Below are 16,736 nucleotides of genomic sequence, written 5' to 3' on the forward strand. Positions count from 1 at the left end.
GTAGCAGTATAATTTGATATGGCCTGTATCAACAAACTACTGGTTTTCATTGCTAGATAGATCATCTTAGAATCATCATAGAATTTACAGTGCAGAAGTAGGCCATTCGGCCCTTCGAGTCTGAACCGGCTCTTTGAAAGAGCACCCCACTTAAGCCCACACCTCCACCTTATCCCCGTACACCAGTAACGCCACCTAACCTAAGGACAATTTAACGTGGCGAATCCACCTAACCTGCACATCTTTGGACTGTGGGAGGAAACCGGAGCACCCGGAGGAAAACCCCCCCCCCCCCCCCCCCCCTCCTCCCCCAGACACGGCGAGAACATGCAGACTCCGCATAGGCAGTGACCCAAGCCGGGAATCCAACCTGGGACCTTGCAGCTGTGAAGTAACTGTGATGACCACTGTGCTACCCCTTAGGAATAGAATATAAAACTAGAGAGGTAATGTTGCATTACCTTGGTTCGACTAAATTTAGAACATTCTGCACTATTCTGATTTACTTATTGCTATAGAAGATACTGCAACACTGAAGAACGTACAAGAAGTAATGTCACCAGAATTAGATGGATGTACCTTTTTAGCAAAGGTTGATTGGGTTGGAACTCCTATTTATAAAAAAGAAACTAAGAGAAGCATTAACACCTTTAAAAAAAAAAAAAAAAAAATAAATTTTTAAGGAGTTTTATATGGTAGGTGTTTGCACTTGAGTGAATCCAGGGGTATAAATGCCAGAATTGACTGTTTCTGTACTGTATATTCTACACTTCTACCAGTACTTTCAGATCACAGGAAATGTGTTCTTGCTTGTGGGAGCTCTTGGTGAGCATGATTGAGAAATATTGAGAACAAACCTGAATCTTAATGCTAGTCTCAACATGGAATGAGGTAGTGCAAGAAGCAGATGCTTAGAAAATAAACCTGTCTGTGAAAATCGAGGTTGACAAATATTCAGTCACAGACAAAGATGACTGTAATGGTGAACAGATGGTAAACCTGGCAGTGGTTAAGGAGCAGTTCACCAGGAATAATAATTTTTTTAACATTATATTGCAGCATCATTTTCTGTGAAGCTGTTGCAATTTATGGGATTATCATGGCTATTGTCATCAGTAATATGGCAGAGGTATGTGAATTTTTCTATAAATATGTAATGATTTGCTCATTTTACCTTTAATGAAGTCTGGGATACATTTGATGTCAAAGTCTGACTTGACCTGCTTTCCAAAAAAAGGGGCTGGATAGACCAATGTCCATAATCTAGATTAAGACTGTAATGTCTCACTTTCCACATGCCATTCCAATTTGCAAGTAACAGTTGCGAATTAATGTACCAATTCTCTCATGCTATTATACATTGTCTTTGCTGTCATGAAATGGTATTCAGTCGAGCAGACTTGACAACAATGACAGTGGGCGGCACGGTAGCACAATGGTTAGCACTGTTGCTTCACAGTGCCAGGGTCCCTCAGCTTGGGTACCTGTCTGTGTAGAGACTGCACATTCTCCGTGTCTGCGTGGGTTTCCTACGGATGCTCTGGTTTCTTCCCACTAGTCCCGAAAGACATGTTTGTTAGGTGAATCAGACACTCTGAATTCTCCCTCATGTACCTGAACAGGCGCCGGAATATGGCGACTAGGGGATTTTCACAGAAATTTAATTGCAGTGTTAATGAAAGCCTACTTGTGACACCAAACAAGATGATTATTATTATTATTATCATCATACATATGAAGTGGGAGCAGGATCAAGCACTTCGTTGCTTAAGCTTGCTATCCCATTCAATACGATGATGGCTTATCTAATTGTCTCCTCAACGCCACATTTCTGCCTCCTTGCAATAACCTTTCTTACACCCCCACTTATCAAAAATCTATCTATCTCTACTTTGAAAATATTCAAAAACTCTGCTTCCACTACCTTTTTGAGGAAGAGGGTTCCAAAGGCTCATGACCCCCTTGGAGAAAATCATTCTCCTCATCTCTGTCTTAAATGGGATGACCCTTTATCTTTAAACAATGACCCCCTAGTTCTAGATTTCCCACATGAGGAAACCACCTTTCCACGTCCACCCTGGTAAGACCCCTCAGGATCTTCTATGTTTCAATCAAGTCGCCTCTTGCTTTTCTAAACTCCAGCGGATACAAGGCAAGCCTGTCCAACCTTTCCTCAAGAGAATCCACCTATTCTAGATATTAGTCTATTAAACCCGGTTAGAAAAGCGTTGGAAGCAGTTCAATCGAAACCAGTCCTGTACACTGTACTCCGAATCTGGTCTCACCAATACTCTGTATAACTGAACCATAACTTCCCTACTTTTGTAATCAGTTCGCCTCACAAATTATAACATTCTATTAGCTTTCCTAATTACTTGCTGTACCTTTGGTGATACATATACTGGGGACACCTTCTGATCACTCTGAAACTCTAAGCTCTCCAATCCCTTACCATTTAGCTAATATGCTTTTTTATTCTCCTGACAATTTTTCATTTTTCCACATTATATTCCATTTGCGGTTTCACTTTGAAGGCTCCACATATCCTCTTCACAACTTATTTTCCTACTAATCTCTATCCATACCAATACAGCATGATGAATTAATATAATTTTCCCAGGTGAAAGCTTTCAATGTAAATAGCTCAGGTTTATACAACTGCAACAAATTGGCACGGATGGCACAATGTAACTCAAACTTTAATGGACTCACATTTGTTCCTTTTGATTCTGCACATGTGCAGCTCCTACTTTTACTTTCCAAAGAAATTGAGTATTCCCTAGCTGCACGTTTTGATTAGCACAAGTTAGTAGAATCCTGGGAGCTGATTGCCTACCTTTATTCTTTGTGGAGAATAATCTATGGTTTGGCAAGAGGATTTAAAAGCTGAGAAGTAGAGAAATCCAGTCTTATGAATTTGGTTATTCTAATTGTTGTTTAATCATTTTCTTAAATATAAAAACACAAATTAGATTTGCTTCTGAACCTCCCCTCACAATTTATATACGTCAACAAATGGAAATTTTGAAGAAAATATTCCAAAAATATTCTTTGCTTTCGGGCTTCTCAATGTCTATATTTGTTGTTGAAACAGTGCTGTTGAGGAGTGGTTGAAAGATCTTGTTGACAAAATAAACAGATCCCACAAAAACTGCCTTGTACCAGTAACAAATGATGAGTAATTTGAAAGATGGTGAACTGGCTTCTGGTGTTCAATTTATTACATCAAAAATGTTTTTTAAAATCTTCCTTGCAGCCATTCAGTGGCACCACTCCGCAGACAATTGGAGCCAGGAATTATCAAGCAGGTGAGTTGGTGCTTTTTTCTTGTTGTTATGCCGACTTTAAAATCGACTGAAATGGAATCTGTGTTTTAAGAATTTATCTATCAGTAGCTGCTGCAGATGGCCACCCCAATACTGTATAAATGGTGTTGCCACCATTTCTGGTTGCTAACCAGCTCAGTGGCTCATCATGTCTGTGCAGAATCTTGACATAGTTTTAATTTCTTGTTTATGCATAGACTTCACGAAAGATGCTGACATTGTAGTTAAGGAAAAGGAATATGAAGTATTGATGTGGTAAACACCGAGAGAGAGGAAGTATAAAGGAGGTTAGCATCCTTGGAAGTGGAAAACTGCCAGGGCCGGATGAAATGTATCCGAGGCTGATAGAAGAAGCCAGAGAAGAAATTGCAGAGTCTCACTTTGATGTGGGTTTCCCTCCAGGTGCTCCGGTTTCCTCCCACAGTCCAAAGACGTGCAGGTTAGGTGGATTGGCCATGTAAAATTGCCCTCAGTGTCCAAAAGGTTAGGTGGAGTTACGGGGATAGGGTGGAAGTGTGGACTTAAGTAGGGTGCTCTTTCCAAGGGCCGGTGCAGACTCGATGGGCCGAATGGCCTCCTGCATTGTAATTCGATGATTGTTGTAGACTGCTCGAAGATATCAATGGGCTAGTGAGGTGGACAGAAAAGTGGCAATGGAATACAACCCAGAGAACTGACAGGTGATGCATTTAGGGAGGTCAAACAAGGCAAAGGAATACATAATTATTGAGCGGTGTAGAGGAAGTGAGACACCTTGGAGTGAATCCCAGAAGTAATTGGACAGTTTGATGAGATGTGTAAGAATCCAGATGGAACCCTTTCATTTATTAGCCGAGGTACAGAATGCAAGAGCATGTTAGAATTGCATAAATCATGAGAACACAACTTGAGTATTGTGTGCAGTTCTAGTCACCTCATTACTAAAGGGATGTAATTGCCCTGGAGAGGATTCAGAGGATACTTATGAGAAGGTTGTCTGGACTGAGAAATTGCAGCTTGGAGGAATGATTGGATAGGCTGGGTTGTTCCCCTTGGAATAGAGGAGGCCGAAAGGAGATTTACTTGATGCACAAAACTGGGCGTCTGGATAAATGGATGGGAATGGTCTAACTACCTTAGCAGAGAGGTCAGTGATTAGAGGGCATAAATTTAAAGTGATTGGTAGAAAGATTAGAGGGGTGATGAGGAAACCCTTTTCCACCCAGAGGGTATTGCGGTCTGGAACCTGCTGCCTGGAAGGGTAGTGGAGGTGGAAACCCTGAACTCATTTAAATGGTGTCTGGATATCACCTCGAATGTTGTAACCTGCAGGGCTACAGACCAAATGCTGGAAAGTGGGATTCGGCTGGCTGTCCATTTTCTGGCTGGCGCAGACATGATGGGCCAAGTGGCTGAATTGTGTGCTGTAAACTGAATTTTTTTTCAGCCAATGCAGAACGTGCACTGGCCAGAAAAGGTATTCCAACCACAAATTAACTGTTTTCAATGCTTTGTTGCACGATTATACTTGGGTTTTCAATGATTAGATTTCTCAATTCCCTGTATTTGTTTCTAGGATTCTCCATGTTTGGGGCTGGCCTGACTGTGGGATTTTCTAACCTGTTTTGTGGCATCTGCGTTGGTATTGTGGGTAGTGGTGCTGCTCTGGCTGATGCCCAGAATGCCAGCCTGTTTGTCAAGATCCTGATCGTTGAAATTTTTGGCAGCGCCATTGGTTTGTTTGGAGTCATTGTGGCCATTCTACAGGTAAGATGGTCAACTGTATTTTCATGACCACTCGCTCAACCCCTCCAACTCTGCATCCTCTCAATACTAAAGATCTCCACCCCTCCATGAGTCCACCAGTTACTGAAGCAATGAGTAGTTGTATGGGCCCCATGTGTTAAAATTCCCTCGAGCTCCTCTGTCCCTCCATCTTTCTGCCTTGGAAACTTGGCCCTTTCATAAATATTTCTAGCTATCACTCTTGGTACGTGTCTTTTTACATAGCATCCATTGTTTTGCTTACAACTCTAAAACTCCTTGGGGCATTTTTTATATTAAAGCCATTACATGTATGCAACCTGTTTCCATGCGAGGATAATGTGCGTAGATATTCTGTAAGAGACACTGGTTCATTTTTCATTTTAAATTCTACATTAAAAGCCTTTCAATTTTGAAATGTGTTGAATGCAGGACAGAAAGTGAATAATGTCCTTTAATGCTAATTACCATTGTCTGTGTACCAGTGCAGAATTTAGAAAAATCATCTATTTACAGCTGATGCTATCTCTGTGCATTATTACAAAATTGTACCTTGTTTTAGCACCTACTGAAGTTATTGCTGTAAAATTGAATGAAATCCTTTTTTTTTTGTATCAGACATCTAAAGTGAAAATGGGAGATTAACCATCATGAAGACGTGGAGAGTTGGAGAAGTTCTGGAAATGAGACCAAGATTTGCTGTACATAATTTATTTAAGTGTCTATTTTCCCGATATATTGTTTGTGGTTTTTAACCCATCATTACTGAGGAGTGGTTGTGATAAAGTCTGAAGTGATTCCTGATCAGTTCTGCAAAATGGACCAGGTGCTGTCCAGCAGTATTCCATAGTTTCGTCTGTATTCTTGCAAATGTATTGCCCACTTCGAATTGGGAATGGGGTTGAATAGTGAGACAGAATGTTGAAGACTTCTTTTGCTGTCATTTTTTACAAGTGATGAGATTTATTATTTGTGGTCTGGTACAAGGTAGCAGCTGAAAGCATACATGTTTAACAGTGACCATTATAAAGGGGCATCAAGTACATTTACATCAGAGTCCTGTGGCTTGCAGTGATCATACCAAGATAAGTTCATACAAAACTGAGCTTCCATCAATTAATGTACCCAAGTTGCACCTTTGTATGTATATGTTCCTTGAAAATGTAATGGAGCAACTTTTGAGTGTTACACCACAGTGACAACCACAAAAATAAAGTACATGTTTATATGTGGGTTTGCATCAAGCATTCACTTTCTGCACCCACCTTATCGCTTTCCCCACTACATGTATATATTTAAGCAGAATTAATTTCTATTACATTTTTTGCTAATCTTTTGGCATTTGCAACTGATTAATTCATTGTTATCCCCTATACCAATTGAGTTGACTGAATATTGGATTTACTGAAACAAAATATAATTTCAATGTTCAGGACCCAGTAAAACTGATTTATAATTACACAACAGTATTTGGGTCTCATCACGCTGCATCAACTTTGACTCAACAAGGAAATTATAACATAATGCAATCTTAGCCCTTAATCGGGCTGTAACTGTGGAGTGCTTTTTGAACTTGCTTCATCTTTTGTTAGGGATGGTGAAAGTAAGTATACTATTGAGCCTACGCAAAAGAAAAATCTCCATGGGCCTTGTGTCAATCAGTTGATTTTCCTGCTCCTTTGATTACCATAGGTACTTTAAGCAGCTGATCCAGTTGATTTATGCAAAACAATGCGGGTTAATACACGGATGGTGGAGACGAGATGGCACGTGTTTATTGAACATGAAATGCACTCCTCTGTGATCTGTGTGTAATTATCACAACTCTTCCCTTGGGTGGAGATTTTGTTCACAAACTTCTGAAAACTACATCATGCATGTTGTCTGTTCATCTTAATGGATGAAACTTTGACATTGTGCCGACTATTATTACAAAGTATGCTTGTCCTGAATTCTTGTTGCATACTATTGAATTTGGCTGAAATCATGTGTTAAACCTTTGCGAATTAATAACAACTTGGTATTTATATACCTCCTTTTATGTAGAGTAAAACGTCTGGACACACTTCACAGGAGTGTTATCAAACAACATTTGGCACTCCACCATATGAAATATTAGGACAAAGAATCATAAACCTGGTCGGGGTAGGGTTTTCGAGAGCCTCCTAAAGAAGGAAACAAAGGCAGGAAAGTGTAAGGAGAAAACTCCAGAACCTGGGGCCTTGGTAGCTGAAGTGCGGCCGCCAGTGGTGAAGTGATTAAAATCGGGGACGCTCAAGAGGTCGGAATTGAAGAGCAAGGATATCTTGGGAGCATTGTCGGACTGGAAGCAAATTACAGAGATTGGGAAGGGTGAGGCCATAGAGGGATTTGGAAAAATTTAGGTCTTGCTTAATCAATCGGTTGACCCCCCCCGCCCCCGGAAGATTGAAAATAAATTGATGTAAAAGTACATTTTTGAAACTTCAGGACAGATGGCTTTTTCCCAGTTTCCCACTTTTTGAAATTTAAATCGCTTACTATTTCTTAATTTCTGGGCATGTAAACGTTTGCAGATTTCCTTAAAACTTCCTACTTTCTAATGTAGTCAATAGGAAGTGTACCATCTGTTTGGCATAGCGGCATTTTCCTTCCTTGGAACATGCTGAGTTGTGTGAGTCAGAGCATTTGGTAGAGTCAAGGTGCTTCATGTCTCCAGTGTAAGGTGGAAATATTTTTACCCTCTAATATCCTGGAGTTAGCAAACTTATTGAACCATCTCCTGGACTCAGTTTTCAAATGGCAACCTTATAGTAAATAGTGGCAAAGGAGTGACCTCGCCTCAAGTAGCCATGGGACATGGTTGCGATCTTATTAATATTCAGTGATAAAATGTGTTCAGCAATGCCTTTCTATCAGTGCTCCAAACATTGAATATCCATAAAGTAGCTTCAAATTTGCCTTGTGTCCAAGTGAACAGTGTGATTAATTATCTGGTGGACTTGTAAATGAGTTACAATGTTGCTTACTAATGGCAAGAATTATAAATTTATGCAACCCAGGCCCATGTCAGCTTGTTGCATAGAAAGAAAGATGGAAGCTGAGTGTTATGAATTAGAATAGTGTACTGACCTGAGTTTGATTTCACTCCAGAGCTTTGGTTGTGGAGGTTAAGTGCAGAATTCAGCCAGTCTCAATTCAGATCAATGGTTCAGAGGATCACAGGATAAAAGTAATTTGTCACTAAAATGTCTAAGGTCATAACGGTGGCCAGTTCGGAATGGTTTCAGTAATATTAAAGCATGTCTATTACGTTAGTATGGGTATGTTTTTGAATTATATTAGAAACTTACCCAACTTATGACTTGATTTGGGACTTCATGTTGGTGAAGGACAAAATGTCCTATTCCCCAACACTAATAACACCTTGTTGAAAGTATTATTTTTCTTTATTTATGCATAATTGTCCAGATTTCGTTCTGGTAATAGTCAAATGTTTACTGTCATAATTTCTCTGAAGCATTCAGCAACTTCTGGAGTCCTCACACATGGAAAAGCAGGAAAACCAGAAGTTGCTGTCAGCGATTCTGCATTCCTCCATAGGGTACACTATTGAATTCACCACAGACAGCATTCAAATAGGATTCACTGAACTGACATGGATTTGCCCTTTACACCTGTATTGTGCTGTATAAGCCCTTGAAAATGGTGCATCTTGTTGAATGACGCCTAATTGGATTTTTAATGCTTTACTGAATGAATACTTACTGCTGGAAAACATCACTGACCCTGAAAAACTAACTTTATATTTGTGGGAGGTCAGATTTCACCATTATAAAAATTCAAATTTCTAAAATAAAATTGTTTCCGTGTCTATTTGAAACCTATGCGCATGTCTCAAAGGTTTCTGTAAAATTGAATTAAGTGAAGGGTAATTGGTGCATTTTGCTTCCTGGTTTGGTATCTGAGAATACTTCAGCGTGATTGGCTGTTTACCCCACTTGACTTTACTGCTGGATACCTGAAGATCTTTTGACTTGACACCAAATTCAAACTAAAGTGAGGAAAGGGGAAATCAACAACACAGATATTGCTGTATCAATGCGGACAACTTATTTTGAGGTCAGCACTGCTGTTTTGCTGCTGACCAAAATCCATATATATGTGTGTGGATTATCCATACTTGAAACCATACTATGACATACCTGGCATACCTATCTTAATATTCTGTTAGGTGTATATTTTCTGTAAAGGGAACATGCTCATGGTTTTTATTATATTAAGCTGTAGAGAGTTGTTAAAAATACTTTTATGGCATTGTCTTTGTTCAGGCTGAGACCTGATTTTGAAAATGTGTATATAAGCATTAGAGCACTTCCTGTTAAGTATCGATGCAAACAGAGGAAAGGTATTGCGTAAGTACTGAAAAGAAGTTTCAATCTTTATTTTCAACCTTGCACTCTTAAATGATAAACAATCACCTGAAACTTGCACAGAATGTACTGTCTAAATGCATCTTGTTGTGCTGCTGTTTCATTTTAATATTCAAGTGCTTTCAACATGATGGCCCTTGAGCCATAAAAGATTGAAACCATAAAGCAATTGGATTTGAAGTTAAAATTCATGTGACTTATATTAAAGGTGCAGCATTGTTGGACGCATTCATAGATCTGTTTATTTTTGATGCCTTGTTCAGATTCTTGAAGTTTTTTCATGTCCTTTAAATACTTGTTACAAAAGGTTTAATTTGCTCATGTATTCAGTGTTTTTCTTAATGGTGAGATGTAGAGTAATGTGGTGCAGTAAGTTTAGGGCACTGTTTTACGAATTTTGTTTATGAACTTCAGTTTGAATTTAACTCTAGGTGCTCTATGATTAAAGAACTACACTGTTTCCATTGAATTTAGCATCTAAAATGAGCTTTGGTAGATTCCAGTTATCTAGACGTTTTTGGAATTGACTTAATAATTAGCTGGACAAATCATGAAGTAAATTAAATGAGAGACATGGAGGGAATGTTTGAAACTAGATGCTGCTGTTCAAAACTGTCCTTATAATACAAAACTTCATCTTGGGGCAGCACAATGGCGCATTGGTTAGCACTGCGCCGAGGACCTGGGTTCGATCCTGGCCACGGGTCACTGTCCATGTGGAGTTTGCACATTCTCCCTGTCTGCCTGTGTCTCGACCAACAAAAAAGGTATTCAAGGCAGGTGGATTGGCCATGCTAAATTGCCCCTTAATTGGGAAAAAAAGAATTGGATACTCTTAATTGTTTTTGAAACTTCATCTTAAAGGAAAGTTGAAATTATAATGTAAATTAACTTTTAACGTATATTTGAAAGAGGATTTGGAAGGGGATGGGGAGAAATTATTGATTTGTGAAACAAAATTGGAGTAAGAGATCTACCTAATTCTGATTTCTTCAAATTGTTGACTTCCAAATGTTGTAAAGTCTGCATTATTAGGCTGTATACTTGCACAGTATAATTGCAATTTCTTCACAAATATCTTGCACCTGATTCGACTTGGGTACTTGTTAAAATGTCTGTTGCTGACTTTCAAAATAAACACTAGGCCACAGTAGGATTTGTTTAAGGAGCTCAGTGAATTTCTCAATTGCATCTAGCTGCATATTTATATTAATTGTTGGTGTCGTGAGTATTTGAAGGTCTTTTGCACATTGGCATGAGGGCTGTTACCAGTTTATAATGGAGATCATTCCATTAATCTCCATCTCAGATTGTGCAACTTTGGGGTTAAATGGCACCTGAAATCACCTATTTGATTAAAGGGGGGGTCAAAGAACTGAGGGGGCAAAGTATTTGTAATTCAATGAAAACTTCCAAAAATCTATAAAGGGAGTCCTTTGCTACCTCTCACCACCCCACTTGCAGCTAAGTCAGTTTTGCACCTCAGCATGCAGTCGAACAAACTGATTTACAGGCAGTGTAGAAATGTTATGAGTCATCCCAATGCATTCTCACATGGACTTTCATTGGAATCCTTTACAAACAGTTTAACATACGCAGGTTGCAATGGATTACACCAGTTGTACTGAAGATTAACTTTCAAATAATTATGTAGAGAGCTAGTGAGTTTTTTGAAGATGTTCTGGAGAATATTTTCAGAGCATATGAAAATCCTGTCTCGGTGAACCTGCTGAGTCCTGTTCGACATTGGTTTGTATCTTGAAATAGGACATGTCTTATAACCATGTGTAATGGGAATAATGTGTTACCAGTTGATGTTTTTGGTTGAAGCTTACATCTAATGCCCTGGTTTAAGCAGGGCAATTAATGATGTGCATTAAACTGACAACCTGCTTCATTCTGGGAAGCTCAACTTGACTAAAATTCAGTAATCAAACATGATGACAAACCACTTGCACCATTTGATAGGCAATCTGCCTGAATAGTTTCTACAACGGTACAGCAGAAGATCTGAAGTGCAGAAAGTGGTGAACCGTTTATCCTTTGTAATTACATGTTCTTGTATGAGAAATGTTCACCTCCAATCAAAGAATTTTATTGTACTTGTGTAAAAGTAGCTAGAAAATCACTATCCGATTACTTCATGACGAATGATACTCATTATTTCAGACATTGTGTAATTACGTTGAAATGTGCAAGTGATCAACTCTAGAATGCCTCTTGGGAATGTATTCTATGTGGGCACCGTACATCATTCAACTTGCCAAATGTTTAGAAAAATTAAAACTGGAGGAAAATAACTGCTTCAGACTAATATTGTTTTTGAGTGCTGGTTACTTGGTGAACTTCCTTTGCTGAAATTTCCAGATTAAAATCGGTTTTCTGAAATCGGTATTCCACTTGCAATTGTGCATGATAGGGCAGCATGGTAGTGCAGTGGCTAGCACTGCTGTCTCACGGCACCGAGGTCCCAGGTTCGATCCTGGCTCTGGGTCACTGTCCATGTGGAGTGTGCACGTTCTCCCCGTGTTTGCGTGCGTTTCGGCCCCACAACCCAAAAACGCGCAGGATAGGTGGATTGGTCACGTTAAATTGCCCCTTAATTGGGAAAAATTTATTGGCTACTCTAAATTTTAAAAAAAATTAAAAAATTTAAATAATTGTGCATGACAGGTTAAAAAGTGGTACAACAGATAGTTGTGCAAAGCTGAGTCTTTCACAAGATGGATGAGTGCGACTGTTCTTTCTAAATACATGTAGCCAGAGAGACCTGAAACGTTTCCCCCATTGCAGCACTCAAATGTTTCTGAAATGTTTGCGGGGTTGTCTATCCATTACGCTATCTGGAAATCTATTCCATATATTGATCGTTCTCATTGTGGAGAACTTCCTAATTTGTCTATAGTTGTACCTGTTGCCCTCATCCAACTCTTGCAGTTTAAACAGTCCTAGTTTTATCTTTCCATCCATTTAACTATCTTGAATACTTCTATAAGGTAATTGATAGGCCAGGTTTCCAGCCAATCATGTTAGTTTCCTTAAAACTGATATTTTGATTTTATACCTGTCCAAAAATCATACAAAGTTAACTTGTTCGCACCAAATGCCAATGGTACGATGTTTAGGACCTAGTAAAGACCCCAGAAATCACCAAAATGATGTAATCAATCCTCAAGGGGATTAGTTCATTTTAGAACTACAGGAAAATATACCTTCACAGATGGATTCCAGCTTCGAGTTGCTGCTGTCTGTTCGAATGACCTTGGTTGAACGGAACAGGTGCTAGGAATCTATATAACAGCAGGTGCATTTATCTTTTGGTTTCTGCTCCCTGGTGATGAACAAAAGATGCTGGCAAAATTACTTTTCCCATTATCGGCGTAATTTCAATAATGGCAGTCCCAATGTCTCAAAGGTGGAGGAAAAACTGGAATAATTGAGAAATACAATATAGAAATAACTTTTTTCTCAACATAAACCAATATCGAGACATCTCATTAGAGGCCTATTTAACAGGCCTAAGACCTATATTACAGACTGTCTGCTTTAGATGGCACTTTTAAAAATCCTACCTGTGATCAGTTGTGCAGGTTCAGTCTCAAGCGTGTTATGCCAGCCCATTGTTTGATTTGAGGAGTTGGCCTCCTGAGGCAGGTTTCTGGGAGATATTTTATTTTGATTGACTGTTCTGCAGCCAAAGCTTCCCTAAAACTATATGCTTTTTGCTAATTCTCAATTTCTGTAACTTCCTTCAGAGAAGACTACCTACCAACTCTGTCTATTTTACATCATTGCAGTCCCACACTACATGGTTAACTCAATGCCCTCAGGGTGACTGGGGATAAGGAAATAATACATGTTTAATCATTAATACAAGTTTTGTGCCAGAAATGTATTACAATGAACTAGCTCTGAATTGTAAAAACAAAGATAATGGCATTTAAGTTTGGGCAGAGCAATTCCTCATGGTGTTTTTTTTTCAATAACCTAATTGATGAGACCCAGAATGGGAAAGGTTCACTGAGGCTACTGTCATTTCTTAAATATTCTAGGTGAGTTTCCTGGAGTATGTTGAACAATAGACATGACCAAGAACAATATATTTTTATACATATATACACTTTGGAAATCTAAGGAAATATTTTAATAAATGTGTGAAAATGCTAGAAGTACATCAGAAACCTGTTCAAAGGCTCCTGTGCTTTTGAATCCCTCAACAAAAACTGACCATTTCTCTATGCAATTTTCAGAAACTGAAAAAAGGTTTCGACCCAGTTGGGAGAATTCTGCCGGTATTCGCTCTGTTGAAGTGCTGGGACTAATCTCGGGTTCATTGAACCAAAGGAGGGTTTTATTAAAAATCAGAGGCTGAAATCAATTTTGATGTTTTGCTTGTAGAATGAAATCTTGTCATAAGGCTCAGAGTTCAAGAGGATGAGTGTTACCCTCCCAGAGAAAGAGACAGTCATTGGCCATTGTGGTTGGGCTAGGAAGCCCTCAACAAACAGCCAGTCACATTAAACCTCGTGGCAGTCAGTGGGAGCTGGCACTATAGGTGATACACTTGCCCAATGCACATCTCTATATCGTGATTTAGCGGTTTGGATCAGAAATTGGCTTGCTGTAAGAAGACAGAGGGTGGTGGTTGATGGAAAGTGTTCAGCCTGGAGTTCAGTTACTAGTGGTATACCACAAGGATGTGTTTTGAGGCCACTGCTGTTTGTTATTTTTATAAATGACCTGGAGGAAGGGGTGAGTAAATTTGTGGATGACGCTAAAGTCGGTGGAGTTGTGGACAGTGCGGAAGGATGTTGCAGGTTACAGAGGGACATAGATAAGCTGCAGAGCTGGGCTGAGAAGTGGCAAATGGAGTTTAATACAGGAAAGTGTGAGGTGATTCATTTTGGAAGGAGTAAGAGGAATACAGAGTACTGGGTTAATGGTAAGATTCTTGGTAGTGTGGATGAGCAGAGATCTGTGTCCATGTACGTAGATCCCTGAATGTTGCCATCCAGGTTGACAGGGCTGTTAAGAAGACATACGGTGTGTTCGCCTTTAGTGGCAGAGGGATTGAGTTTCAGAGCCATGAGGTCATGTTGCAGCTATACAAAACTCTGGTGCGGCCGCATTTGGAGTATTGCGTGCAATTCTGGTCATCGCATTATAGGAAAGATGTGGAAGCATTGGAAAGGGTGCAGAGGAGATTTACCAGGATGTTGCCTGGTATGCAGGGAGGATCTTATGAGGAAAGGCTGAGGGACTTGAGGCTGTTTTCATTAGAGAGAAGGTTAAGAAGTGACTTAATAGAGGCATACAAGATGATCAGAGGATTCGATAGGGTGGACAGTGAGAGCCTTATTCCTCCGATGGTGATGGCTAGCACGAGGGGACATAGCTTTAAATTGAGGGGAGATAGATATAGGACAGATGTCAGTGGTAGGTTCTTTACTCAGAGGAGTAGGAGCGTGGACTGCCCTGCCTGCAACAGTAGTGGACTCGCCAACATTAAGGGCATTTAAATGGTCATTGGATAAACATATGGATGATAATGGCTTTAGATTGGTTTCACAAGTCGGCGCAACATTGAGGGCCGAAGGGCCTGTACTGCGCTGTAATGTTCTATATCTGCAATGTGTACACCAACCAACTGTCACCAATAATGTGGGACATTATTTGGTGAAGGAGCAGGGTGTAACAGCTGGTTAAAAATTCTGGCTGCTCAAGGTTGTGACTGGTTTAATTTTACTGCAAAATAGATTTGAGTTGGAAGGTCTGCCATTTGAAAATGAATGTGGAATAAAACCACATAGCACCAACATGTGAATGGTCATTGGCCTGAAGGAACACCAGCAATGGTGCAAAGGAGCTATACAGTTCATCTGGGGTTGGCCCAGCCATCTGAACTTGCCTGAACTTCAATTTCAGAATGAGAACGGTTTCCTCCTTCACCGGACTCGTAAGCCACATAAATTGTCAACTATTCTGTTTGGTTTTAATACTTGCTGACATGCGCTACTCTCTTCAATTGTATTTTCTGTGGGCATGTGTTTTGTGATTGGTGTAACGGAGGCTTCCTGGACAGAATGTGTGAATGAACGAAACTTCTTGCCTAAATCCATGGAAGTCTGCTTTGTTAAATTGACCGCAGATGAATGGTGATTTGGGAACACATCAGCATTATCAAAAATTAGACTACACGGATGGGCCGAGCAGCCTGCCCAACCCGACAGGTTCCCGCCGGCGCCGTCCACACCTGGTCGCTGGCGGCGGGAACAGAGCGGGAACGCTGGGGGGGCGGCCTGTGGGAGGGGAAGGGGGGTTCTTGCACTAGGGGGGCCTCAAAAGCGGTCTGGCCCACGATCAGTGCCCACCTATCGGCAGGCCGGCCTCTCTCAAGGAGGACCTCCTTTCCTCCGCCGCCCCGCAAGATCCATCCGACATCTTCTTGTGGGGCAGCAGCGGGGAGGACGGCAACCGCGCATGCGCGGGTTGGTGCCGACCAACCTGCGTGGGTTGGTGCCGACCAACCTGCGCATGCGCGGGTAACGTCATTTACGCTCCGCCGGCCGCGTAATTTACGCGGTGCCGCTTTTACGCGGCGCCAAGGCCCGGCGTGTGTAAATGACGTGGCGCTGCTCCAACCCCCCGGGGCGGGAGAATAGGCGGCTGGGAGCGGCCTCCGGCGCCGGAGTGAAAAACACCAGTGTTCACTCTGGCGTCAGGACTTAGTCTCCCGATGGGAGAATCGCACCCCTCGCCTCATACATCTCCTCTAAACCTTGCATCTCGCACCTTAAACCTATGCCCCCTAGTAATTGACCCCTCAAGCCTGGGGAAAAGCCTCTAACTATCCACTCTGTCTATGCCCCTCATAATTTTGTAGACCTCTATCAGTTCGCCCCTGAACCTCCGTCGTTCCAGTGAGAACAAACCGAGTTTATTCAACCGCTCCTCATAGCTAATGCCCTCCATACCAGGCAACATCCTGTTACATCTCTTCTGCACCCTCTCTAAAGCCTCCACATCCTTCTGGTAGTGTGGCGACCAGAATTGAACATGATACTCCAAGTGTGGCCTAACTAAGGTTCCATACAGCTGCAACATTACTTGCCAATTCTTATACTCAATGCCCCAGCCAATAAAAGCAAGCATGCCGTATGCCTTCTTGACTATCTTCTCCACCTGTGTTGCCTCTTTCAGTGACCTGTGGACCAGTACACCTAGATCTCTCTGACTTTCAATACTCTTGAGGGTT

General features: G+C 40.8%; 1 protein-coding gene across 1 annotated transcript in view; it reads left to right on the forward strand.

The window, feature by feature from the left end:
• atp6v0b (ATPase H+ transporting V0 subunit b) overlaps nucleotides 1-11,781 on the forward strand; it is a 40,571-nt gene extending 28,790 nt beyond the window's left edge. Inside the window, exons 5-8 of the mRNA XM_038794102.1 lie at nucleotides 1,060-1,129; nucleotides 3,257-3,308; nucleotides 4,882-5,072; nucleotides 5,688-11,781. Of these exons, the coding sequence (XP_038650030.1) occupies nucleotides 1,060-1,129; nucleotides 3,257-3,308; nucleotides 4,882-5,072; nucleotides 5,688-5,714 (340 nt within the window). The 3' untranslated portion in view covers nucleotides 5,715-11,781. The remainder of the gene's footprint in view (nucleotides 1-1,059; nucleotides 1,130-3,256; nucleotides 3,309-4,881; nucleotides 5,073-5,687) is intronic.
• The last annotated feature ends 4,955 nt before the right edge of the window (nucleotides 11,782-16,736 follow it).

Source organism: Scyliorhinus canicula, chromosome 4, assembly GCF_902713615.1.
Source record: "Scyliorhinus canicula chromosome 4, sScyCan1.1, whole genome shotgun sequence".
NCBI lineage: Eukaryota > Metazoa > Chordata > Chondrichthyes > Carcharhiniformes > Scyliorhinidae > Scyliorhinus > Scyliorhinus canicula.